The 26,040-nt window shown below is 37.3% G+C and overlaps 1 protein-coding gene across 2 annotated transcripts in view; it reads left to right on the top strand.

Annotated features, from left to right (window-relative positions):
* Positions 1-26,040, top strand: part of grm8b (glutamate receptor, metabotropic 8b) — a 168,906-nt gene that overhangs the window by 81,751 nt on the left and 61,115 nt on the right. The window contains exons 4-6 of one of the 2 annotated variants that reach the window (XM_081356280.1): positions 20,112-20,247; positions 21,324-21,478; positions 21,570-21,707. In XM_081356280.1, coding sequence (XP_081212406.1) covers positions 20,112-20,247; positions 21,324-21,478; positions 21,570-21,707 — 429 coding nt within the window. The remainder of the gene's footprint in view (positions 1-20,111; positions 20,248-21,323; positions 21,479-21,569; positions 21,708-26,040) is intronic. The other variant, XM_081356279.1, reaches the window with a different exon arrangement.

Below are 26,040 nucleotides of genomic sequence, written 5' to 3'. Positions count from 1 at the left end.
TATTTCTAAAGAAACACGAAAATGTATAAAAGGCTCCATTACCTTGTATCTTACGCTAAGGCCCCGTAGATGCAGTTTTTGTAAAAATAGGCTAACGATTGCGTCATAACCGCGCAACTCTCTGTCGCACAGTAGAGAAATTACCGTATGGACAGGAGGAGAAGCTTGCGGGCAATCGGGGGGACGTGGAGGCAAAATGACAAAGTAATTAATCAGAATACTTAGCAAAAGTTTCTCCCGCTCCTAGCTCATGGACACCTCCTACTCACACTCTCCATCTCTGCAAGTTTAGGAATGATTCAGATTTCTCTTGGCACAGCTACTAGAAGACAGACAGGTTGCTCATGTCACATGTACGTCGTCAAGCTCAGTTTGAGTCTGCGCAGTACGCTCAGCCATTAGGAAGTGAGAGCTTCTAATTGACTTCACTTTTCTCCGTTGAATCCAATTGGGTCGCTGTGTCCATTTCTTTTACTGTCTATGGTCATTTCACTCGGCGGCCATCTTTGAAACGCATCTTCGGCATGCTAGTGCAACTGCTATCTCTTTGAATGGGGAAACATCAAACTCTCCAAAACTGTTCGCCAAGGTTACGATTAAATTTCATATTTGAAATCACCAATGAAATCTGACAACAACTGTCTCATAAATCTTGTTTTTAAATGTTCGAATCATGACAAATAACTGATTTTTTTAAGGCTGAACCAAGCTAATGTGCATGCGCAGTCCTAAGCGTGCATCTCAGAAAACTGACTGTTTCTATAGGAACCGTAGCATCAGTGATACGATGGCTTTGACAATCGGCGATTGGGTCTTTTCTTTAGAAGGCGGGACTTATTCCGCCATATTGCGCGTTGCACTTTCTCCCATTCATAGTAATATGAGTGCACCGTCTTTCTGTATATAAAGTCTTTGATTTTTTTCCTACTATGGAAGTCAATGGCTACCATCAACTTTAACAGAAGAAAGAAACTTATACAGGTTTGGAACAACATGGGGTGAGTAAATGATGACAGAATTTTCATTTTTGGATGAACTATCCCTTTAAGTGTAAAAGGTGTTAAAAAGAAAAATGTGCTTTTACCAAATCTTAAACAAAATATCATATTTATATGTTTTAGGAGTGTCCTTTATCTATCAATAAACATGTTGGTGGTTGAAAAAATTATAGGTGAAATACTTTTTTGTTTGATACATTTTTGTCCTTGCTTAGTACCACTATCAAATAATTTGTCATTAATAGTTTCTCAATGCTTAATCTATATTTAATAGCAGCTCTTTGTATATAATATATCACTGCCTTGTGCATAATTGCAGGTATGACTGATGATTGGTGTTATGAAGCTGTTTTAGCAGTCACGGTTTGTTCACTATGATAGGTGGAGAATCGTTTCCTTGTGGCAAATGGTTGCTGCTTCCAATTTTTAGTTGAACTGAAGCCAGACTGAAGAATGAGACACAATAAAACACTGAGAACAGCAAAGCGTAATGACATGCTAGATATCAGTTTAATAGCAGCATGCTACTTAATCAATATTTGTTGTTTCTTCAATTGTGCAGCCTCAGATGTTTACACAACTAATTGATTCTGGCAAAGGGTTGTCACACAATGGATGACCTTATTTTAAGTCTGTAGATTGTATTGCAAAAGTTGTACTACACAGATTACATGGTTGGGATGTATGGGTGTATTTTGTAATAACCCAAACTGTGGGGTCAATGGCATGACACACTCTGTTTTCTGTCCTATATATCTCCCTGCCATAGAATCTTCCATCATTTATGACACAACGCTTCCCTGCCATTGACAGAATTTTCAGAATTTTATTTATTTAGTTGTAATAATAAATATTGAATATACATTGAAACATTTACTTAAATACTTTTTTGAAAATAATAAAGATGTGTACACTCTCATGTATTAAAGCTTACTTTATGGTACTTTACAGCATCACATGACTTTTTAGATACATTAAATGTAATACTTTCTTAAAAATATTATTAACATTTTTTAAAACCATATGAAACCAACATGAATACAAAGAGTTCATATCTAACAAGTTATTATGGGAAATTTTAAATAGATTTTTAAATGATTTTTTCCCCTTTTCTTCATCATGGCCACTCTTATTTGTAATTGACCCTTGAGCAAGTAAGCAACAGTTTTTATTGTAGTATTTTTTATATACTATTATAGTCGGTGTTAGGGGTAATGCATTAAAAGTACCATACATTATGTAATCAGATAACTTTTTGATGTAACAAGTAACACATTACTTTATACATTTTCACATTAATATTTTAGTCACTATTTTTAAAAAGTAATGCACATTAATTAGTTTCATTAATTTGCTTAAACATTTTTTAAACTCCTGGATTAAAATTATCTCTCTTCTCCATAACGTAGTCACTTTGACATTCACGCTCATGCATGCGCGGGAACAGACAAAAGTACAAAAATAACAAAATGCATTACTTTCAACCTTTAATAAAAGAGTTGTACAGTAGGTAATATAACCAGTTAGCCTGGCAAACCAGACCTACATCAAGATGTTAGGTCTGGCAACTCACCATAGACACGGCTCAATCCGAGGGGCGGGATAAACGGCTGTCTTTCAAATTCCCTCTGCACGCAATAGGACAGCGCTTCAACCAACCAGAGCGTTTTCCCAACAGCGGAGCTAACGTTAGTTGATAGATTCAACTTTTGCCATATCTGGCCGGCAAAACTACGAACACATCTTCCTTTTTTAAGAATGACTTAAAGGTGCTCTAAGCGATCCCGGGAGTCATAACTTCTTGTTGACATTCGAATTGTTGTCAAACAAAACGGAGGCTAGCTAGACCCTCCCTCCTCCTCATCCCGTCTCCTCCCTCCTCCCCTCCCTTCCGGCATAAAGGAAAGTCAAAGTAGTCACTACAAATACTGATACTTCAAGAATTGTGTAATTTCGCCAAGTTAGATAAATGGTTTTATATATTGCAGTCAGAACAGAATGCAGAAAAAAAGAAACATTATCTTAAAATCGTTTCACCACCTGAGGTTATAACTATAGCTCCAATACAATGACGCAATAATAGCATGATAACGTTAGCTTCGCGTTTCCCAGTGAGCATAAACAACGGAGGCGTCGTAAACAAATTTAGTCAAAGTTGTCAACAGCCTATAAATGAACATTCAAATTTATAGCAAACAGTGGGTGAAAACAATCATTCACACAAATTGTCGCCCTACAGTGAATTTGCTTGATCATTTACAATAGAGATTGACGCAAGCTGCTAGAAACATATATGTTGTATTCACCAAAGTTAACGCTGACTGCATAGTTCTAGCTAATTACATCCTTGTGTTGGTTTGGCGAACATGAAGATAAGCCCGCCCACCGATTCTATACACGATGTGATTGGCCTGACCAGAGTTTGGTTTTTCCAGCTCGAAAGTCAACAGAGAGTTGCTAGACTACCCTGGAAGCAAAATAAATTTATATAAACCAGTAATGTTACGAGATCTTTTGCATGGCATACATAGCTGTCGGGCTCAAGAAATATAAATAAAAGTGCTCAGAATTTAACAATATTCTAAATGAAGGTGTACGTGATATAGGTTATATTGTTGAATGCATTACTGAGTAAACACTTGCAAAAAAGAACTTCTCAGTAAAAAAAACACACACACACAAAAAAAGAAAACACCTGCAAGGCCTGGAAGAGAGCAAGTCTCAGCCAGCTGAGGAAAAGTAACGCATTACTTTCCATAAAAAGCAACTAAATAACGTAATTACTTAGGGGGTAACACAATATTCTAATACATTACATGTAAAAGGAACTTTCCCCAACACTATTTATATTATTTATTAACATTTTGAATTAGCCTTTATTTTTATATTTCTAGTTTTAATATTAGTTTCAATTTTAGTAATTTTGTTGTGCTTTTGTCATTTTTATTAGTTTGTGTTTTTCTAAACATTTTTATTTAGGCTAGCTTTAATTCACTTTCATTTCAGTTAAAAAGTTCTATTATAATCGTTTTAGTTAACAATAACAACACTGATTACCAACCAGGAAACCCCTAGCAACTACATAGCAAAAGAAACAATCGCTCTGAACTCTGTACACTTATACGTAGCAATATATAATGATTGATTGTTCCATACAGAATTGAATAGGCCTCTGAAAGAAACACCGTTTCGTGTTTTCAACCAATGTTAACGATCAATCCTTCATGTTTATGTGTTACCTGAATATGCAATTAGAGAACTTGAAAGATGTGCGCAAGTTTATCGTCAGGTTCAGAGCCGACAAACAAGACACGCATTTCTGTCAGGCAACACATAAAATGCAGCCTCAGGTGACTGACATCTAGAGCTAATGTTCCCCGCCTGTATGAAATGTGTCTCCATTCAGCTACACAAACCCCCTCCAGCGGCATATAAGGCTCCAGTATGCATCATTGTTCTTAGATGACAGTTTTAATCAAGGTGACAAGTCTTTGTGTGGTTTCATTAATGGCTGACAGCCGCAGTGCTGTGGCAGATGAGGGAAAACGCAATGTGCTTCACGGACTATTTCCTTTGCCCCAAAAGCAGAGCGCCATCTGAGGATTACAACCTGTCACACAAAGACAATTACACTTCAAAAACACTTTATGAGCTCAACCGCTAAAGACGAACGGAGGAGCAGCACTTAAGGTACCCGAAACCCACTGATACCGCCTGTGCGGTACACCAGAGTGTTTAAGTCTTACTGTTAGAAGCGTCTGTAAGGGGTTTATGTCAAAATAGTATATTTTATGTCATGGCAGGGAGTGAAGATACAGCACAATCCCTCTGGGACGCGGTGTGAAACGGTGTGAAACAAAAGCACTATTGCAAATAGAATAGAAACATACATACATATAATATATATATATATATATATATATATATATATATATATATATATATATATATAAATACACTTTCTCTGCTGTTTCTGACTGCCTTATTCCCTCTGAGGCCAGGGAATAAGATTATTGGGGGCTCGTCCGGTATCGTAATTTGAATTTTTATATGTTTCATGAATTATAGGCACAAGATTTGCCTATATAAGATTTTTGGATTAAAATACTTACATTATCCAAAATGTATTCAACTATGTTTAAATCTAGAGTTTTAACCAGTGTAACGTCCCGTGTTATTGCGTCACCTGTTAATGACGTCATATACCTGTACGCGTTACCCTCGAGTTCCGCTTTTACTGCCGTAGAAACTCCAAAGGCGCTTTAATATACTGTGCGTTTTATGAGACAGATGAGCAAGCATTTGGATACCTTTATCAACAGAAACTAATCATTGTTATACAGCTCAACACTGTCTTATTGTTTGAATCTCTCGTTTTCTTGATTTACCGCGAGTAACATGTTTGTACCCAAAAAGTAAATCAGACAACACAATTTTGTTTTGTAAAACAGTTTTACAACAAATGGTAAAACACCTGTTGGAAAGCATCTTTTGCAGCGATTTTTGTGTGAGCATATCAGTGAACACCCCTGACCACTCGGTGAGTTTCACTTCTTTGTAAACGAAAGTTTAATGTGTTTTAGGAAGGATTGTTCCAGTGCACCTATACATCCATTGTGGAGGTGGGGGGGAAAGCGAAAGAAACCAAAAATTCTCAGGCCAGCAGCATGTGTCTAAATTTTAATCTTAACCGTTCTATTTCATCAGAAACGATCTGTAAACAGGGCTTTAAGTGTAAAATACCGAACTTGTCCTTTAAGTGATCAAACGTAACTGTAACAAAGTTCAAGTTCAGGGAAGGAGGAGGCAGGAACCGGCAAATGTTAAACATACATTTTAAACATTAAATATACTTAAACAACAAAACTAAAGGAGTGGCATCGGCCGACTGTGGCATATAAGCATAATAAAAGCTCCTCCATGGGACTCGAGACCAGTGTGTCACGCAGGTGTCTCTCATTAGCATTCATTAGCAGTTCTCAGCCCCGCCCTGCTTCATATCACAGTACCGTTAATAAAGCTTTAATACAGTAGCTCATTCATTAACATGATTTCTGCTGGAGTCCCATCTGATTGCTTTCCATCGCCTGTGGAGGTGAAGACAACAACTCCTATGAACCCACGCTCACGGTGTCATCAAGCTACGCCTTGTTATCGTTTTGAATAAGTGACCCCTAGAGGTGAAACTTACATACTGTGCCTTTAATGATTTGCATAAATCTTTAAACATGTAAACCTTTCATTTTTTGGCAAAGTGCTGCAACCCAGATGTTTACTGTTTAAACATAGACATCCACAAAACATGGACAAAAAAGTTGTATTTTGTTAAAAAAAAATATTGCTTAAAATGAGCTTGAATATATTGTATTATTTTATTATACTCCATTATTTTGAGAAGTACATTCTACTGTACAATAGTATAATTTCTGTTGAGTTAAACCAAACTTTTATTTGGGCAGGTTGTGGTGAATACCTTTGAGTTTCGGTTTGTATATAATATGGCTAGTTTTTAATCAAATGAAATAGTGAATTGTTCATAAAGTGATTCTCAGAGCAGTTCAGGAGTTAGTTCATTTGGTCATGTCCTCGAATAGAGAGACAACAGACACTGAAAACCCCACGAACAATTAGTTTTGCAATTTGCAATTAGATTTAGTGTGATGAAACTGTGCCGTTCATTCACACAGACACACACAGAATATGCAGAATTCATGTTTTGATAGCAGTCTTTTTGCCCTTTAATATTCACTGAAACTGGTCCATATCGCAGTTTGATTAAGTGAACGGCCCTACTTTTAATATATTTATCCAAATTCCATGATATTATACAGTGACTGGATTCCTCAGTTCTGTCCACTTGTTCTGCAAAATCATAAGGCCCTAATTGTGTAATAAATGTTAGGTTTTGCTGAGGAAGGTTGGTACTGAGTCACAGATGCTAGTGGTCATCATTTTAGTGGAGTCCTGGCTGTGCTACGCAACACCTGGACCTCAAGGACAAATGGTGCACAGGTTGCATCAAGGTACGAACTCAGCAAAGGTGCTAGATTTATGGCTGGATAATGAAGATTATAAAAAAAATTATAATAATGAATTGTGCACAATAAGGCCAGAACATAAAACATAATTAGGTCAACTTTTTTTTTTTTTACAGAATAGTTCATGCAATGTGAAGGACTGTATTTTACAAACATTAACAAAGATTAATGAATACTGTAACAAATGTATTGCTCATTAGTTTATGTTAGTTAATACATTAACCAATGTTAACAAATGAGACCTTATTGTAAAGTGTCACCAAAATATTTAATATTGGTTTAATAATTGATGTGATTGATTAATTAATCAGCACATCATGTTATTAAATGTATTACAATTTTTAATTGACTGACAGCCCTCAAAACATGATATATTTGTGTATTAAGCATACGCATTGCTCACTGCTCCTCTCTTTGGTCCCTTTGAAATAAGAAATGACTTGATTACTAGTTGACGTGTCCTTGCCTTGGTTGAAATTAAGCTTTTGCTTTCGGCATGAAAGATTTGCCACCAATTTTCATAGAGAACAGAATTTTTATCTTAACAACTCAACGCAATTATAACACAAATACCGCTCACAAGGTTGCTTTGGTCCGTCTTTTCAGCGTATAGAAAAATATTTCAATTCAGCTAAAGGCAGCCGCTTCTGACCTTGTAGAAACTGATTTCCTTTTTGACACATGTTTCTTGATGTTTCTGTTTCTGTACTACATATAAATGCTTTACCAATAGGTTAGACAGCATTGCTTCTTTCAAATCACTATCTACAGCTCTTTTCCCATTTTTTCCCCTTCAAGTTAGGTAATCTAATTTGAATGCAAATGTGCCAGCAGTAGGCGAGAGGGAACGCGCCTTTAAAATATCAATATTTATTGCATCTATTTAAACCGCTGGGTTGGTATAACGTAGGATATTTAAAATGCGTCCATGGCATCTGTTTGAATTGTAACCGCGGATTATAATAAATGCACTAGTTACGTATTCAAACTCTCAAAGCCTTCAAAAAAGACATTAACACCACCAGTCAAGAGCAGATCGTTGTGTATTAACCACATGAAAGCATTTTCTGTCGTTCTAATGCTATGCAAACACCCTGTCCTGGGTGAAAATTGTCTCTGCACCCACTCGTGTCCTCCGGGGCGTGTAATGGGAACGAATTGTGTCCTCTTATTTTTCCCTAATGTAAAGAAAGCCGTGCGCGGCTCTCAAAGGAGAATGCCAAACGTGGATCTCTGATCCTTCAGGCAATTCTGAACCTCAATCTCAGTGTTTGGCATCCGTGAGGTTTATGATTTAGCAGTACTTGTTTGTCAGATGATACATGTACAGTAATAGCAATGACAACCATTAATGTATTATTCTTTGTGTATGCATTACTGTAATGGGGTATAATACATATTAAACATACGAATCCACATTTTATGCAGAATGCAAGGTAAGACAGTTCTTTTTATTTTAATCAGGTGTCATTGAGATTATAAAACAGAATATTCACTTTGAATGGGAGTTCAAAATAATGTGCTTTATAAAAATTGATTGATTAACTTTTTACAATTTAGTGTGTAAGATTTGAAATCTCAATCAGTTGCTAAAATGACAGAATTATTACTCTTGAACAACAATTGATTGTAAAGTGTCATGAATTTTTAATATTGAGCAACACATTTCTATTTACATACTTGTTTACTAGCATAGTGTCAGTTAACTTTAATTATTTTTCACTGAAATGAAAAGTATAGAAATACTAAACTTTGTTGTAAAAGAAAGTGTGCTGTACAGATACTGATAAACAAGCATGTTACTATTTCACCTGTAAGTTACTTTCTATATGAACAACATTTTACTATTTAATATGCTAATTGTTATAGTTCATTTAAAATTTCAAGCATCCACTTTAAATAGTAGCTTGACGTAATAGGCTATATAAATATTACTGTACTATTTAGAGACTATTTTATTAGAAATCTCAATCAGTTGTTGCTCAAAAGACAGAAATACTATTTTTGAACAACGTACAGTAAAAACGTACAGTGTCCAAAAAGTGTACTTTATTATTTAACTGAAATTAAAGTACAGAAAGACTACTTTTACTTTTTCTACTACTTTTACTATTTCACTTCAAAGTTACTTTTACATAATTGTCGCTGAAATTAGAAGTACAATTGATAAACAGCATTTTACTCTTTATAAAGTAGAGAGCTCATTTACATTCCCATTTATTTGTTGTTGACAGTTTTTTTTAGCCAGCAACATTTTACTATAACATTTACAATTCAATTTAAGATTCAAGTAAATTCTCTATGCATTGTTGCTGAAATTAAACTGGCAAAGATCCTTGAACCGTTATTTCACATGTCTTTGAACGGATCGCTGTGGCATTTTCAGGCCTGGCACAAATGAATACTGTCAGCATGCTCTGCTTAATGCAGTATGATGTGGCAGAGATTCATTTATAGCACGGAAGCCTCTCTCCTCCGGTCCAAACGTGTCTTTCTACAGCAATTAACTGCGGAAAGGTTGATCTTAGACGTGAGCTGGCAGAGATATGTCTTTGTCTACGGTACAAACCCACTGCTCTTGTCTTCAAAGGAAGGAGGCATCCTCCCCCAGGCAACACTGCAAGTTATATACTGATAAACTTTGTAACTTCCTACCTGCAAAAGTGTTAAATGGAGTTTTAATGCAATTACTGCTCCAGTGATTTTGGTAGCTAGAAATGAGCTGTAGATTCATTGCCAGGCTCTGATTTCTATTAAAGAGGAAACTTTAACCTTTCATCGCTCATTTCCATAATTCATATTGACCTTTTATGTAACAAGAAGGGATTCAAACCATAAATGTAACTTATAAATGATTGGATTCACTATACAATTGATTCATACAAGTAAAATGAGAAGAAAAGGCAAAACTTTTTTATACTGGAAAAACGGATAGTTCCGGTCAGAGCCTGACATGAACTTTTTTTGCTCACCAGCCACTGTGGCCAGTGGTTTTCCAAAGTTACGAGCCACTCAGCATTTTCACTGGCCACAATTTTGACACAGATACCATGGGGATAAAACTGCCGCAGGTATATTAGGCTGCTGTCACTTTAATATCTGATGCACTGATCCAATATACTGTTACACATGTGTTTTCTTTCTCAACTGTTTACATTCACTTAAAACATAACTGACTGTGTTTACGGGAATACTCACCAAGACCGACATTTTGACATTATTTTGTGTGCATTTGACTGTTCAAGTGCAATAAGCAGCGAAAAACAACTAAATTTAGTACTGAGAGGCGGCTTTATGTTCGTGCACTTTGGGTTCTTTCGGCGCACTATATGCGCAATCCCACGTTTAAATTCAGGCCCTGTGACAGCAACAATATTCATCCGAAGCAAATGAAATGAGTAAGTGAAGGGAGGAGGGTTTGTGTGTCAACCCGCTGTCGGAGAGATGAGAGAGCGAGAAAGCACAGTTGATATCGTGTATCTATTGTGCAGAAAATGAGTATTGGAAGCGTTGACCTTGATTATGATTGATTGAGCCTCGAAGCCGTTGTATATTACTCTACAAACATACACCTTATACACCAATATTTTTATGGACTAACCATTTTATAAAAGCAATAAGCCTGTCAGTGTAAGCCGTGGTTTACAGTGAAATATGCATACATATAATATAAAATATAAATGTTTTTACATTTACATCAATTTAATTACATTTTAATTAACAGTCATTAAATTTAAACTTGAATACAACATGCATGCAAACTGAATACAACTGAAACCATCATGAATACAAAGAAGTACATTAGTATGGAGCCCCTGAAGGGACATGGAGATAAAAAATGAAATGGGTGGAAAAAATATATTTAAATGCTTTTACGTCCCAAGAAACTTTACCTTTGCTCGCAAAGAAAGTTTCTCTGGGGAATTTGCGAGAGAACGCAAAAGCATTGACATATTTTTTTCCTTCTCATCTCATATTTTTTCCATAATCATGTTTCTTTTGTGGCTCTGTACATTTATAAGATCTGGACAAAATTTAAAATATTTTTTTTTAAAGATTTTTCCCTTTTCTTTGATATTTTTATTTGTCATTTGCACATGCATTACCATTAATCTACATTAATAAATGCTGCAAAAAATATTGTTTGTCAACTTCGCATTAAAGGCACAATATGTAACTTTTTTGCTTTAAAATTAGCAAAAATCACTATATCTATGTTATATATTTTTTTTAGTTGTGTACTTACATTATCCCGACTGTTTCCAACAACTTTCAAACCAGGAGAAATTTTAATTGAATTTTTAGACACGGCACGTTTCTTTATTTCCGGTTTTTCGCAGTCAATGGCGTCATATCCGCGTTGTCCCTGGTTTCCGCCTATGGTTTCCGCTCGTACTGCGATGGTAACCAGAGCTATGAGCAGAGCCCTCTGATTAACCAAAGCGACAGACGCAGACAACTGTGGAGTTCGCAATGTCTATTTGCACGCTGTTGTTGTTTCGTTCAAACATTACGGACCATGGCAAGCAGACTTTGGATAAAAAAGGAGAACTAAAACGAGAATCAATATCAGCGCGGTGTTTTCGAGATGCCGAGAGCTCCCATAGACAGTATATAAACGAGAGCTCCACGTCCGAGACTTCGACCGCTTCTACACAGTGACGTGCGGTCTGGGTAGGCAAACTAGGCACTGCCTACCCTGCCAAAATTCAAAAATAAAATGGTTTATTAAATAATAAACTTGTATTTGTATTTTTACTGTTTATTGTGATTTATATATGCAATATGTGTGTTATTCCAATTATTTAGACGTTATGATGACAAATGTAGCAGTTACGCATAATCAAATAAAAAACAAATCGTAGAATAAGCAGTGCTTTTACTGTCCATTCATTGCAGACGGCAAGCGAAAAACCCATGTTGCGCATGCGCACTTCGATCCTGTATTCTTTAACATGTACGTCCAAAAGCACAACTCTGCTGTGCCTTTGGACGTAAATATGGTATGCCCGTAACATCTCCGTAACATAGCAGACATGGACCAATTAAAATCAAGATATTACTGGACATTTGCGCAGCTAACGTCATTAACGTTACACACCACAGATAGCCTACATGCCTAATCCCCGCGGCAAATTCAAAGCCAAAATGACAGCAACGGAGTTAAAAGGCTGTCATCAGAGAGTTAAATGTTTTAAATTGAGAGCCAGAGACTGTGCAAACTGAAGGCCCATAAAGATGAGTTTTACAAAGCTGTGATCGACGTCTTCATGAGGAAATGGCGGCGGATGAATTTGATGTAGGCTACAAATAATCTACCGATTGGTGAGTCAAAAACTATTTTGGGCTTAATATTGAATTGATAAATATGGTTGAATTAATGCAAGCCATTTGACTTCATATTCAATTGAGCGGTGTGTGATTTTACTTTTACTTTTGGCCGCTGTGCAACAATAAGGATTAAGAATGGTTGCATTCTAATGCTGGAGTGGAGTGGACATAAACTACTGTTACTCGCGGTGTGTGCCTGTGCCGCGCTTGTGTGTGTGCGACGTGCGTGTATGTGTATGTGTGTGTGTGTGTGAGAGAGAGAGAGAGAGACAGAGAATACACCCGATATACATCCTGATTTGTACATTTCTTGATATGCCGCGCTTGTGCGTAATGTTTACTGTTATTATTAGCCTTTAAACAATAAATCAGGTAATCTTTCATAACTCAGTGCCTAGCCTCTTTAAGACATCACCGCACGTCACTGCTTCTACATGTACTTTATTAAACAGGTGAGCACATTTACATAAAACTAATCAATGTTATATAGTTCAACAATGATAAAATGTTAGAATATGATCTAACACATATATGTTATTCTAATGTTGATCTAGCTTACTGCTAGTCTCATACAGACAAACTAACACATACTTTTCAACACATTCAAATGCAGTTTAGTGTGCTAATGTAATGTTAGACCAAGTGAAACAGCGCTGTGTTACCTCACAAGTTTAATTTGTCTAATAAACTGACCTGTGAGTAGTAATTCTGCGTGTAGTTCGGTAGAATGAAATGTCCATTCCTTTTATATCCGCGGGAGCTCGCGTCGCGTGTGGAGCTGATTGCTGTCTCTTAGCAATCCCGAACTGCTTCATATCACAGTCATGATAAAAGCATCAATGTATGCAGTCATCCATAAACATTATTAGATCGGTCGGCTTGACGTTGACGACAACATCCATAATTCTTAGCATGTGTTGCGTCATCAAACTACGCCTTTGTTATTGCAAAGAGGTTAGCGACCCTTAGTGGAGAAAAATTCCATACTGTGGCTTTAACTATCATTTACGAATTAAACCTCATGCCTACCTTTTGAAACAGTGTGTTTATGGTATTTACTGAGGCGGCTCACTGGATTTAGGAATTGAGCATAATGACAAAGCGGAAAACCTTGTTAACTGACTTTTATACGTATTAGCATAGAACTTTTTTGTGCTAATTATCTCGACTCTGACTGAAGTCGTTTGGTATAACATACACATACAGTGTTTTGTACAGATGTGAGTGTATCTCTTCCCACAGATGCTTTTGTTCCGGTTTCAAACCTTTCATCGCATGCACAGTGTGGTATGCATTTGTGTCGGCTTATGCACGTCGCACCGCTAATGGCTGCCACGGTTTGGTGTGTGAAGCACAAAAGCCCTCTTCTCCCACGCTCAGCACACTTTTTGTGCGACACTGGCTGTGCTCGTGTCTGAGGGAAAAGGTGAGATTGTTCTGCCGTGTGATAGCAAACCGAGGCTTACTTCTGCCAAAATATTGAAAGGTTGTATAAAATGAACAGTAAACAGTGGAAAAGAAAATTTGGCTTCAATATGGGATTTATTTTCAAAATGAACTTGGCACTGATTGCATTATTATTTTAAATACTGCCTAATGTCTTTTAACTGCATTATGTGTGACATGAAGAGAAACCTTTGCTCATTAAAAAAAGTTCTTTACCAGATTTTTCAGTATACAAATCTGAGCAGAATTAAACTTTGCATTTAGGAATTATGCAAAACACCAAAAATAGATTTTCTGTTTGAGATGCACTATATGGACACCATATCGGTTATCGGCCGATATTAGAGTTTTTTTATTATTATTATTGTTTGATATTTGGCATTATTTAGAAAAATGTCAAAAAGATATGAGACTATTTTTTGTGGTGTACAGTATGTCATAGTTTTGAATTTTAAAGTTTATAGTCTTTATAACTGTTATATCACTGTTCTCCAAGTTTTTGTATGCTTCTTTTAAATTCATATGTCGCATTTGCTTTTCTTTTGTAAAGATCTGAGGTTTTCTATATGGGATGCACAATATTTCAATACCATATTTGGTTATCTGTCGATATTAGAGATTGTTTTAGAGAATTTGACATTTAATTGTTGTTGTTTTTTAAACAGCCAAAGAGATATGACATTAGAATTGTTGTGGTGTATTTTATATTTTGATTTTTTTTTTTTTTTTTTATGTTGTCAAAATTCCAGTTTTCAGATTTCTCAGAAATTTGGATTGTACAAAAACTAGGCCAGTAGTCAAGCTGATAACCTTTTACTTGTTGTACACGTCAGAAGGTACAAGACAGAAGGTTAGTACACTTGTACTGGTCATCACATTGTAAAAAATTATATGATCAATAGGTTATGGCAACATATGTTGTTTTTACATTGCTTTAGTTTAACCCATCAAAATAAGTTAAGCCATTTTCATTTTTTTTTTAAGTTATGCAAGATTCAACTAATTTTAGTTTAATTTGTCATTTAAGTTGAAATGACTTAAATATCCGTGTTGATTGTACTTAAGAATTTAAGGCAGCAACTTATTTTTACAGTGCACAGATTGTGGTTCATTCATTGAATGTCTGTCTGACTTTCTACTGAATTGAAATAGTTTTTGTAGTATGCAAACTACAGCTGCTGAATTAACTGTCAGCACTGAGCTCACAGCTGGCACAATCTGCTAATTTATGTTGCCTTTTAAGCTTGATGGGAAAATGATCAAAAATTGTAATATTAATCATCCAGAATGCTTCTCAGCTCCTGCCATCAAATGAAGCACAGCCATTTTCCTTTTTAATTACTATGAACCATGAAACATAAAATCTGTCATTTAGTTACTTCACAGTCTTATTTTGAATTCGAAAACAGGCTTAAAGAAACACTTACTTCTTAAACTCGATTTCATAAAATGCTCCACTGTTGAGTAATATGAGATATGGATTGTGTTGTTGTCTGATTATTTTATCGAACAAGTGACATTCCTGCTGACAATAGACAAGACACCACAGGCGCTGATAAATTGTTTAAGATTGTAATTGTTGTACTACCTCTGTCGCACACAACGGTGTGACTAATGCAACCGCAAACTCCTAATGCCTCGGGCAGATTTGACACAGGGAGCTTTAAATGAGCTTCCTTACCAGACGTGGCCGCTGACCTACAGAGTTGTATGATTCTGTGTCACGGCCTGTCTGAATATTTTATGAGAGGCAGGACGCCTGGAGAGTAGCAGATTCAGAGGTGAATTACATGGCGACGATAATGCGTGTTTGTTTATGAACCTCAGATGAACTAGTTGACTCATCACCTTCACGAAAATATAAGTGCTGTTACAAAACTTATTGCCTAAATAGTTATATGCCTTTTAACCTCACATCAAGAATGATAACTGTAATGATAAGTATAATGATAACTATATTAGCGTCCACACCAACAGATGATAATATTCTGTTTATTTTAAGTGCAGTTAAATCATTTGCCACTTTAAATGCTTGAGCTCTTTACCGGTGGAATCTGATTCGCTGTCAATGTCCTGTTCATCAGCTGGGAAAAAAAAGTGATTCCAACAATATCATTCTTCTGTGTCATTAGCGTTAGCTGTGGTGTGGATTTCGATATTCTTATAGAATTAGAATGATTATTAAAACTTTATAGTTATCATTCTTGGTGTGAACAGGCTTTAAGTCAGCATCCTAAAGCTTGTGGGTTTCTCATAAGTGATTCGTGTAGAAAGCTTTAACCAGCAATATATGATTTCACTGCTGAATCTAGTAAAGTTTGGTGTTAGCATGTTGCTAAGCTAATGATGCAATACTTATGCAAGCACAAAAATATATAGTACACACATACATTGGATGGATTAAAAAAAAAACAACGATTTTTATATGTACTTTTTCAAAACATTGCTGTGTTTGTTTGAGTAGCCTGACCAGGCCAGCATTGCAACATTAACCCAACCAATGGTGTGAGATTGGGGCGGAGCTATCTGTTTGCTGACCAATGGCAGTTAGGAGTGTTTTGAGAAGTCTTAAGGAGGTGCTATTGTGTCTATCGTAGAATTTGAAGAAAATAATATAATAAAATAACTATAAAAAATGGTAAATTATTATTATTAATAGTAATTATGATGATAGAGAGTTGAATCACTTTAACACTTTTAAGTGCATAGTATTAAGCAAACCTGTAAATCAACCTAAATCAGGGATGAAAAGACCATTTTCAGCAGTTTCAGGTCATTTATTATAGAAATATAGCATTTATCAGTCCCTCCAGGATTTCGCGTTTTTTTTTTTTTTGTGTGATTTTTGCGATCAAAATGACTGATTTTGTGGTGATAATTTCCAGAAATTTGTGAAAAAATTTGCGATTTTTATATTTTATAATTAGGACATCACATTTACCATAATAGTATTATGTCAGATGCTCAATAGTCATACATGACACAAATCACAAACAAAATGCATAAAGCCTGTTTATTTTGGTCTAATCAAATTCTCATCAAATGAAAAACTTTTGAAACAACCTATGGGCAATTTTTCTACCTGACCTATGTAAATATTAACAGCAGGTGTAGTAATTTATACTGTAGAACTGTGTGTAAATCCTGAGTTGAGGTGTCCTGAGCTGCAGTAGGCAACCAGTTACTTATAGTGCTGCGTTTTGCATGGCGTCTCCACTGTAGCTTCGCAATACGAAGTGACCGTTCGAAAGGGAACTACTCGGTTACTATCGTAACCTCGGTTCCCTGAGAGTAGGGAACGAGTATTACGTAGCCGGCCGCCGCGCACTAACCTGGCAAGTTGTCGCTTCAGTCATTAAACCTGCTAAAACGGCGTTTTTGGGCTAATATAGGCTAGGCCTCGCCCCCTTGGCGGGCTCTGACGTGTAATGACGTGATGCTAGCTCATTGGCACACACGTCAGAGGCGGAATTGCGAAAAACTGGAGAGACTGATTTATAGTCTTTTTAATTGTTATAGCGCCTGATCTTCCAAAAAGTTTGCATGCTTCTGTAGATTCACGTCACTTGTGTTTGCCTAATTTTTGAATTTCTGAGGTTTTCTTAAGGAATTATAGACTTTAGGGTACACTTGGCCACGCCCATATTTTATGCCAATGATATATTGGCATTGTTATCTTTAGAAAATCCTCCCTATTTTTTTCCACACAGTACAGATAGGCTTTCTATATATCATATTATATTTGGTAGTGTTCTTGTAAACCCCTTTTCCATTGTTTTGGGAACAGTGTTACAAATTTGCAGTTTGCAGCAATTTCGCCGGTGGCTCAGTGGTTAGCATTGTCGCCTCAAAGCCAGAATGTCTCTGGTTCGAGTCTAGACTGAGCTTCACATTTACTCCTTATTTACCTTTTAAAGGGTGCATATTAAAAATGATATTGTGAGGTTGCATCTCAAGTATGACCTGCTATCTTGAAGTGTGCCCCATGGAGACGCCCCACCAGCAGACATTATCGCTGCACAGCATCTCAATTACACGATGTTGACGGAATTGATAACAAAGGAGAACAGCCACCATTAAGGAAAGCATGATTATCCTTGAAAGGTGAAATAGTTTGGAGACATTAAAATAATGAGACAGGCGTCATCTCAGCTTTGCTGGAAACTTAACTGAACAAGAATTTTTGATGATAAACAAAACAACGTTGAAAGCATAAGAAAACAAGCATAGAGCACTACAGACTGACGCTCCAGCTCCACCTCCTTCCTCATCACTCGCGCCACTGCTCATGGGTAATGTAGTTTGTTTGTATATATTGTAAAGGTTAACAACAAAAAGATCACAAACATTAAAGCAATAATAATCATTTAACCTTATATTTATAATTATTCAACGTCAATTGCGACAAAAGGACACCCGTTCGGCATAATAACTGGGTGTCTTCCGGTGAATTGGGCATCATGAAGGCTTCCACAGCTGCTCTCGGGATGAGGCCACCATAGCTGTTCATTAAATGGACTGTAGTGTTGAGAGCACGTTTTTGGAGGGGTACTGGAGTGTTTAACTCGGGCTGTGAAGTGCTTATGCTGTAATTGAGGGCTTAGAGGCAAGATGGAGGGTTATAATAGCCACACTTTACGCCAAGCAGTGGCCGGTTTCCATATCAAATGCTCCTTGCTGCAAATTCCCTGACAACATGATATTGCCTGCGAGGATTTAAATTGACCTGGAGAGCAGATGGTTTGTTTTGGAGTCAGAGACAGCGAGCACGAATCCTCCATTAGCGTGACTGTCTGAGATGTATTAAGGACCTGATCAGATCTTGACGGCATGGCTTGTCACAATTTTTCTTGCCGCATCTCTGAATACAGAAACCGAATTGCTATTGTGTACATTTCGGTGGATATGACACTGTGGCCGCAGGTTTTCAAGTGCACGGTGTGAATTGCATTAGACCGAGTAAATAAGCCGGGACGTGTTTGACATCACCTCGTGTTCCCGCAGGCACCTTGGGCAAGGTGACACTATCAGATATCATTTGAATCTAAACACGCTTTCCTCACTCCGCTGAGAGAAACACTGAATCTGTTTGTTGTTCTCTGGTCCCTCTGTATCTAATCTATGTGCGTCCCTGTCCATCTTATAATGGAATAAGTTTCCGTTGCCGCTGCGGTGTTTTCATCCTTCCTTCCGTGCTTTCTGACCTTCTGATGTCCTTTCTCCCTTTTTCTCTCTTTGTCACTCTCTTCTGCTTTCATACTCAATTTAATTTGCAATATCCCTTTATCGTCTTTTCTGTCATCTTCCTTTTCCCTATTTTTCTTTCTTTTGTCTCCATTGTCATGTTTTATTTCATCCCATCCCTTCCTTTAATTTATTTTCCTCATATCCAATTCCTCTTATCCTTTCCTTTTCCCCTTTCCCTGTTTTCTTTCCTTTCATTCAATTCACTTCCTCTTATCAAATTTCCTTTTTCCAATTCTTATCCAATTATACTTTCCTTTACTATTCCTTTTATTTCCTTTACACTTCCCCTTTCATTTCCTTTCCCTTTTATCCCTTCCCTCCCTTTCATTTCCTTGCCTCTTATCCAATTAATTTTTTTCTTTACATTTTTATTTCCTCTTATCCAATTTCCCCCCCCAAATCTTATCCAATCATCTTTTCCCCTTTCTTTTCCTTTCTTTCCCCATTCTCCTTTCGTTTACTTTATCTTTCCTTTCATTCCATCCATTCCTTTCATTTCTTTTACTCTCATCCAATTATTCTTTCCTTTTATCCCCCCTTCCTTCCATTTAATTTGTTCTTATCCTTTCATTTTCTTTTAATTTTTTCCTTTCTTTTTCATCCCATCCTATCCCATCGCTTTCTTCCATTTAATTTGTTCTTATCCTTTCATTTTCTTTTAATTTTTTCCTTTCTTTTTCATCCCATCCCATCGCTTTCTTCCATTCCATTTCCTCTTATACAATTTTTTTCTAATTTCTAACTTTACTTTTTCTCCAATTCCTTCCCTTCCCTTCCCTTCCCTTCCCTTCCCTTCCCTTCCCCTACCTTCCCCATCAATTCCTTTCATTTCAATTCCAATCTTTCCTCTTATTCAATTCCTTTCATTTCAATTTCAATCTTTCCTCTTATCCAATTCCTTTCCATTCCTTTTCCTTTCCTCACTCTCTATCTCTCCATCATTCATTCTCCATCCCCATATTCTCTCTCTCTCTCTCTCTCTCTCTCTCTCTCTCTCTCTCTCTCTCTCTCTCTCTCTCTCTCTGCCACTTCCTCATCTTCTTTCTCTCAGGCGGTGTGTGTATTGCTCAGTCTCTGAAGATCCCCAGAGAGCCCAGACCGGGAGAGTTCGACAAGATCATCCTGCGGTTACTGGAGACACCCAATGCTCGTGCTATCGTCATGTTTGCGAATGAAGATGACATCAGGTGTCTTTATCTATAGCAATTTTCATTCCGTCATATTCATTGATGTGTAGATATTAAATAATAATGGTAATCTGCCCTTTTAATATGTTGAAAAAAGAATAGGCCTAGTCTTTTACAAGCATTTTACACTGAAATTGGTTTTGTTCAGATTTTTTTGTATGGATTATTTTTACTGAGAAATAAGAGTAATGGCTTTCTTGAGTCTATGTTTTTCCCATTAATGCTGCCACTTTTAAATTGTAATGTATTTGGTTGGGCTAAAATTTGTAGGGCAGGATGAATCCTCAATATACAATCATTCAAAAGTTTGGGGTCAGTAAGTTATTTAAAATTTGAATAATGTTTCACAATATGAAGCTGCAATTTTTAAAAGACTTTTTCAAAAATGTATATTTTTAAAAACTTACCAACCTTAATCTTTTGAAGGCTAGTTGTATTTGGTCCTTTGACCGAGAATATTTTGAAGTTGTGGTAACTTCTAGAAGTCTGGTAACTTTCAGAGTTAGACTAGCATTTAGGTGTTTTAGTTAATAAATGCATTGGAAATGCACTAATAGCCATAAGAAGTCAAATGTTGAGTTCATAGGGCCTTCAAGTCAAATCAGTTGAAAAGCTACCAATTTTGGACGAACCACAGATACTTAACTATGACTTTCATAGAGTTAAATTGAAGATGATGCAGTCGAGCCGTAAGTATTGCTCTTAGGTGAAAACCTCAAGAACGGGTGAAGTCAGCTATTTCCTATAATGTGCCGTCTAAGGCCTGGAGAACTCATTTGAACATAATCCACTTTTCAGTCATTTATGCCATGAAATTTCATGTACCTGTAGCACAGGACCAAATCACGTCCCCATATTCCGGAGAGCCACTGGCCTTCTAAGCCTATTATATGATGTCCTTTGGAATCTTGCCCATTACGCTGATGACTTTATTCTAAGTGGTCTAACAGAACACTGTTGACCTCAGAAAATCAGAGTGAATCAGGTCTGTTTGAAAGAAATGTTCAAGGTTTCTAGGTTTTAGGATAATTCACTGCCTCACATGTGAAGGTGTATTTTGTTTGCTCATCTTTCAGACGTGTATTGGATGCTGCAATGCGCAATAACCAAACAGGTCACTTCCTGTGGGTGGGATCAGACAGCTGGGGCTCAAAGATATCTCCTGTCGTCCAGCAGGAAAGTGTGGCAGAAGGTGCTATTACCATCCTCCCAAAAAGAGCATCCATAGAAGGTAAAATGGTAATTGTCTAGTGGACGAATTCTGATTTAATATTTCTCTTGCAATTCCAGTCCAATCCCAATGCTTTCATACTTATTTTCAGCCTTTGACAGATACTTCAAAAGCCGCTCCTTGTCCAACAACCGACGGAACGTTTGGTTTGCAGAGTTCTGGGAGGAGAATTTTGGATGCAAGTTAGGGATGCATGGGAAGCGTCCAGGCAGCCCGAAGAAATGCACTGGTATGAAAAGGTTTTACATTACTGTCTTTTAACCTGGATTAGAAATTACACTGTTACTGTTAGAGTCCTCTTCTGCCTGGGAGGCAAAACAGTCCATCACACTGACATAGGATTGGATCTCTTTGAGGATTTAGTTTTTCTAGTGGTGTATGGGGACATCAGGAACAAGAGATTCTGTTTAGACAGGAACTGGTAAAGCCTTAAACAAACAGCAGAGTCTTGCTGATGTCCATTTGCGCACAATGGAGGTCAAAATTGTTCCATCTTTACAATCTGACAGTCCTTCTAAACTCTGATTGATTTACTCAAAGGCTAGCTTGAATTATTTAAGCAGAAGCTTAGTCTTTATGGAATCAGTTCTACATTTATGGCGGCTTTTCTATGCCATTTAGCAAAAAAACAAACAAAAAAAAAACTTTAGTTTGGTGACCTAACGTTTAGCACTTGTACTCCAAAATAAGTCAAAGTGAAAGCATTCACAACCCATTTTGCTTCTGTTATGTGATCTATTTCGAATAGAACTAAATTTGGAAGTGGAAACGGCTTGGTAATGTCATTTCAGAGGCGGAACAAGTTCTACATTTGATGAAAGATTACGCTAACACTTTCTTTGGAATGCGCACTAAAAAATTGTAAGCAGTAAGACCAGGAACATTAAGAAATTAAATAATAGAATAGTGACATTCATGTCTTTACACAGAAAATGCTATTTTCATGCTAAAATCATGTTAATCATATTTTAATATTTTAATGTTTACAGATTGGCCCCATTCACTTCCATTGTAACTGCCAGTAACAGAAACCTAGATGTTTTCCTTTTGAAATAAAAATCTTAACTGAGCCTGAAATATTAAATTAAAGTAGGGAGACTTGGCTAAAATAAAATGGTCATTTTTTTATTTGATCTTAATTTAAGCAGTTGACTGCCCCAGGTTCACCATGGCGACAGTTGTCTCTTGTTGATGCTCTTGTCTCCTCTTGTCACTTAATTCTCCTTCTCTCCTGTATGAAACTCATGTGTTCAGCTACATAGAGCAGATGGACATTTGGGGTCCTTTTATGAAAGCACAGTTATTGTTCTGGCACGGTGATTTGACATAATGAGAATAATTACATAGCTGTGGATGCGGCACATCGCTCTCTCTCTCTTGCTCTCTCGCTCTTGCTCTCTCGCTCTCTCTTTCTGAATGATCTGTAAAGAGATGCTCAGACTACGCTTCACTGCAAATGGATGCCTCTGTCAACAGCACGCTGGCAGAAATGCTGATTACGATCATCTATTCCTTAAAGAAGTACGAAGAGGGAGAGCTATTAAGCCATAACAAAAAGATGCTCTTTTTGTCAAATAACAAAAACAGACGCTGAGAGATCCCAGCTGTCAGGGGCCGTGCAGCGCTTGGGCCTAGAAAATTTGAATAGAAGCACCGAAGATGCCTGAAGACACATGCACATAAGGACGCAAATACACCATTACATCAAGTATTCAAATACTGCAAAACAACATTATGTGGCATTAGCAATGCATTTAACTTCTCAAATGTAACATTTGTGAGTGGAACAAAATATTTGGTGAGAAATAATGTTGGATGGAACTTTATTTTATCCATCAGCATGTAACTCACACTGCACTTTTTTTTTACATGAATAATACCTCACATAATGTTTTTATTTTTTTTATATCCAGAGATTTGGGATGGGCTAGAACACAACAACCCAGAACACCCTATAGTAACTATCTAGCAACTTCCTAGAAATCAAACAGGACACCCTAACAACCACATAGAAATGTTGTTTGAGGCTCTTGACTTTGACTAGTAAGCAACAACCCAGAATGCTATAGTAACCATCTAGCAACTCACTAGAGACCACACAGAACACCCTAGCAATTCACTAGAGACCACACAGAACACCTTAGCAACTCACTAGAGACCACACAGAACACCTTAGCAACTCACTAGAGACCACACAGAACACCTTAGCAACTCACTAGAGACCACACAGAACACCTTAGCAACTCACTAGAAACCACACAGAACACCTTAGCAACTCCCTAGAGACCACACAGAACACCTTAGCAATTCACTAGAGACCACACAGAACACCTTAGCAACTCACTAGAGACCACACAGAACACCTTAGCAACTCACTAGAGACCACACAGAACACCTTAGCAACTCCCTAGAGACCACACAGAACACCTTAGCAACTCCCTAGAGACCACACAGAACACCCTAGCAACTCACTAGAGACCACACAGAACACCCTAGCAACTCACTAGAGACCACACAGAACACCTTAGCAACTCACTAGAGACCACACAGAACACCCTAGCAACTCCCTAGAGACCACACAGAACACCTTAGCAACTCCCTAGAGACCACACAGAACACCTTAGCAACTCCCTAGAGACCACACAGAACACCCTAGCAACTCACTAGAGACCACACAGAACACCTTAGCAACTCACTAGAGACCACACAGAACACCTTAGCAACTCACTAGAGACCACACAGAACACCTTAGCAACTCACTAGAGACCACACAGAACACCTTAGCAACTCACTAGAGACCACACAGAACACCTTAGCAACTCACTAGAGACCACACAGAACACCCTAGCAACTCCTTAACATCCACTCAAAACACCCTAGCTACCACATAGCAACTCCCTAGCAACTACCCAGAACACCCTAGCAACTATCTAGCAACTTCCTAGCAACCACCAAGAACAGCCTTAATTGCAATCACATAGAAATGTAATTTTAGGCTCTGACTTGGACTAGTAAGCAACAACCCAGAATGCTAGTAACCATTTAGCAACCCAGAAAATCTCATAGTAACCACATAGCAATTTTGTTTGAGCCTTTTGACTTGGACTAGTAAGCAACAACACAGAACACTATAGTAACTGTCTTGCAACTCCGTAGAAACCACTCAGAGTATCCTAGCAACTCCTTAACAACCAGCAACTACATAGCAGCTTCCTAGCAAGCACCCAGAATACCAAAGCAACCATATAGAAATGTGGTTTCAAAGGCTTCTTTTACTTGAGCTAGTAAAAACCCATAAAAACATAGCAGCTCTCTAGAAACTACCCAGAACTCTCCAAAAAAAACATATAAAACATTATTTGTGGTTCTTTTTACTTGGGCTAGTAAACAACAATCCAGAAAACTCTAGAAACCATTTAGCAAATTACTAGCTATAGCTACCACATATAACACCCTATCATCTTTTTAGTAACCACCTAGAATAACAACCTAGTTACCACTGAGCAGCTACCCAGAAACCACCCAGAACACCATAGAAACTCCTTAGTAACCACTTAGAACATTGTGTTTAAGAATCTAAAAAATCTTTATAATAATGTGCACTAAAGTCACCTGGTCCGTTTTTATATATATATCTGTATCAGAAGCTCTAGCTTTTTTGTTTGTGTGTCTGCAAGGGGGTCAAAGGGGCCAATTGAAGTCACATGATCGGTGATGCACTGCTGATTTTTTTTGTTTCAGCACATCTCCAGGCAGCCCTATAGACAAGCAATTGTGAATCAGAGCACTCAACGCCATAGTGTTATATTTAGTAGAGCAGTGATGCTTTCCTGTCTGGGCTGTTAGCGGAGGTAGCAAGCCGTGAGAATGCATCAGTTCACTTTAGGGGATCTCAGTCATGGCATTCACTTACGCTATAGCCCGATTTAGACTTCATAAACTCTCCATGCATTCAGTTCAGAAAGAAAATAGGCTGTACTGGAATAAAAAATCAAAGTGGACAAACTAGCATCTCTTTTCTAGAAGTGCAAGCATTTGATGCTCCACCAGAGTGCAAATAAAGACTTGTTCAGCGTAACAGTTAAATATGATGTTTGAAGGGAAGATGGCTGTTTGGTGTAGTGTGATTGCATTTGTTCTGGCTGTATAAATAATTGCCTAGTGGTTAGAGTCAGACCGTTGAAGTAGGGACCAGATTATAGGCTACGTTCACAACGGCTGCATCCGAAATCGCATACTTCCCTACTATATATTAGGTGAAAAACAGTATGTGACAAAATATGGATGTCCGAATACACAGTACTCATGAAAGAGTAGGCAGATGACTTAATTCTTCCAGGGAGATTCTGAAGTGTACATATGATGGACCCTTTACTATACCATGAGGCCACGGGAGAGGATTTGTGTATGGCAGTGAAGTGACGTAAGGTCACATGATAATGACAACATGGCGAATATAGTACATCCAGATTACATTTGTACTATACACATTAATACTATATAGAACATACTTTTTTAGCGGTTGTGAAGTAATTACTTATTCAAAATAGGCTAAGTACCTA

The sequence above is a fragment of the Scardinius erythrophthalmus genome, assembly GCF_964197995.2.
Source record: "Scardinius erythrophthalmus genome assembly, chromosome: 24".
In the NCBI taxonomy this organism is placed as follows: domain Eukaryota; kingdom Metazoa; phylum Chordata; class Actinopteri; order Cypriniformes; family Leuciscidae; genus Scardinius; species Scardinius erythrophthalmus.
The sequence above is the reverse complement of the archived record's forward strand: the minus strand, read 5'-3'. Positions and strand labels throughout refer to the sequence as shown.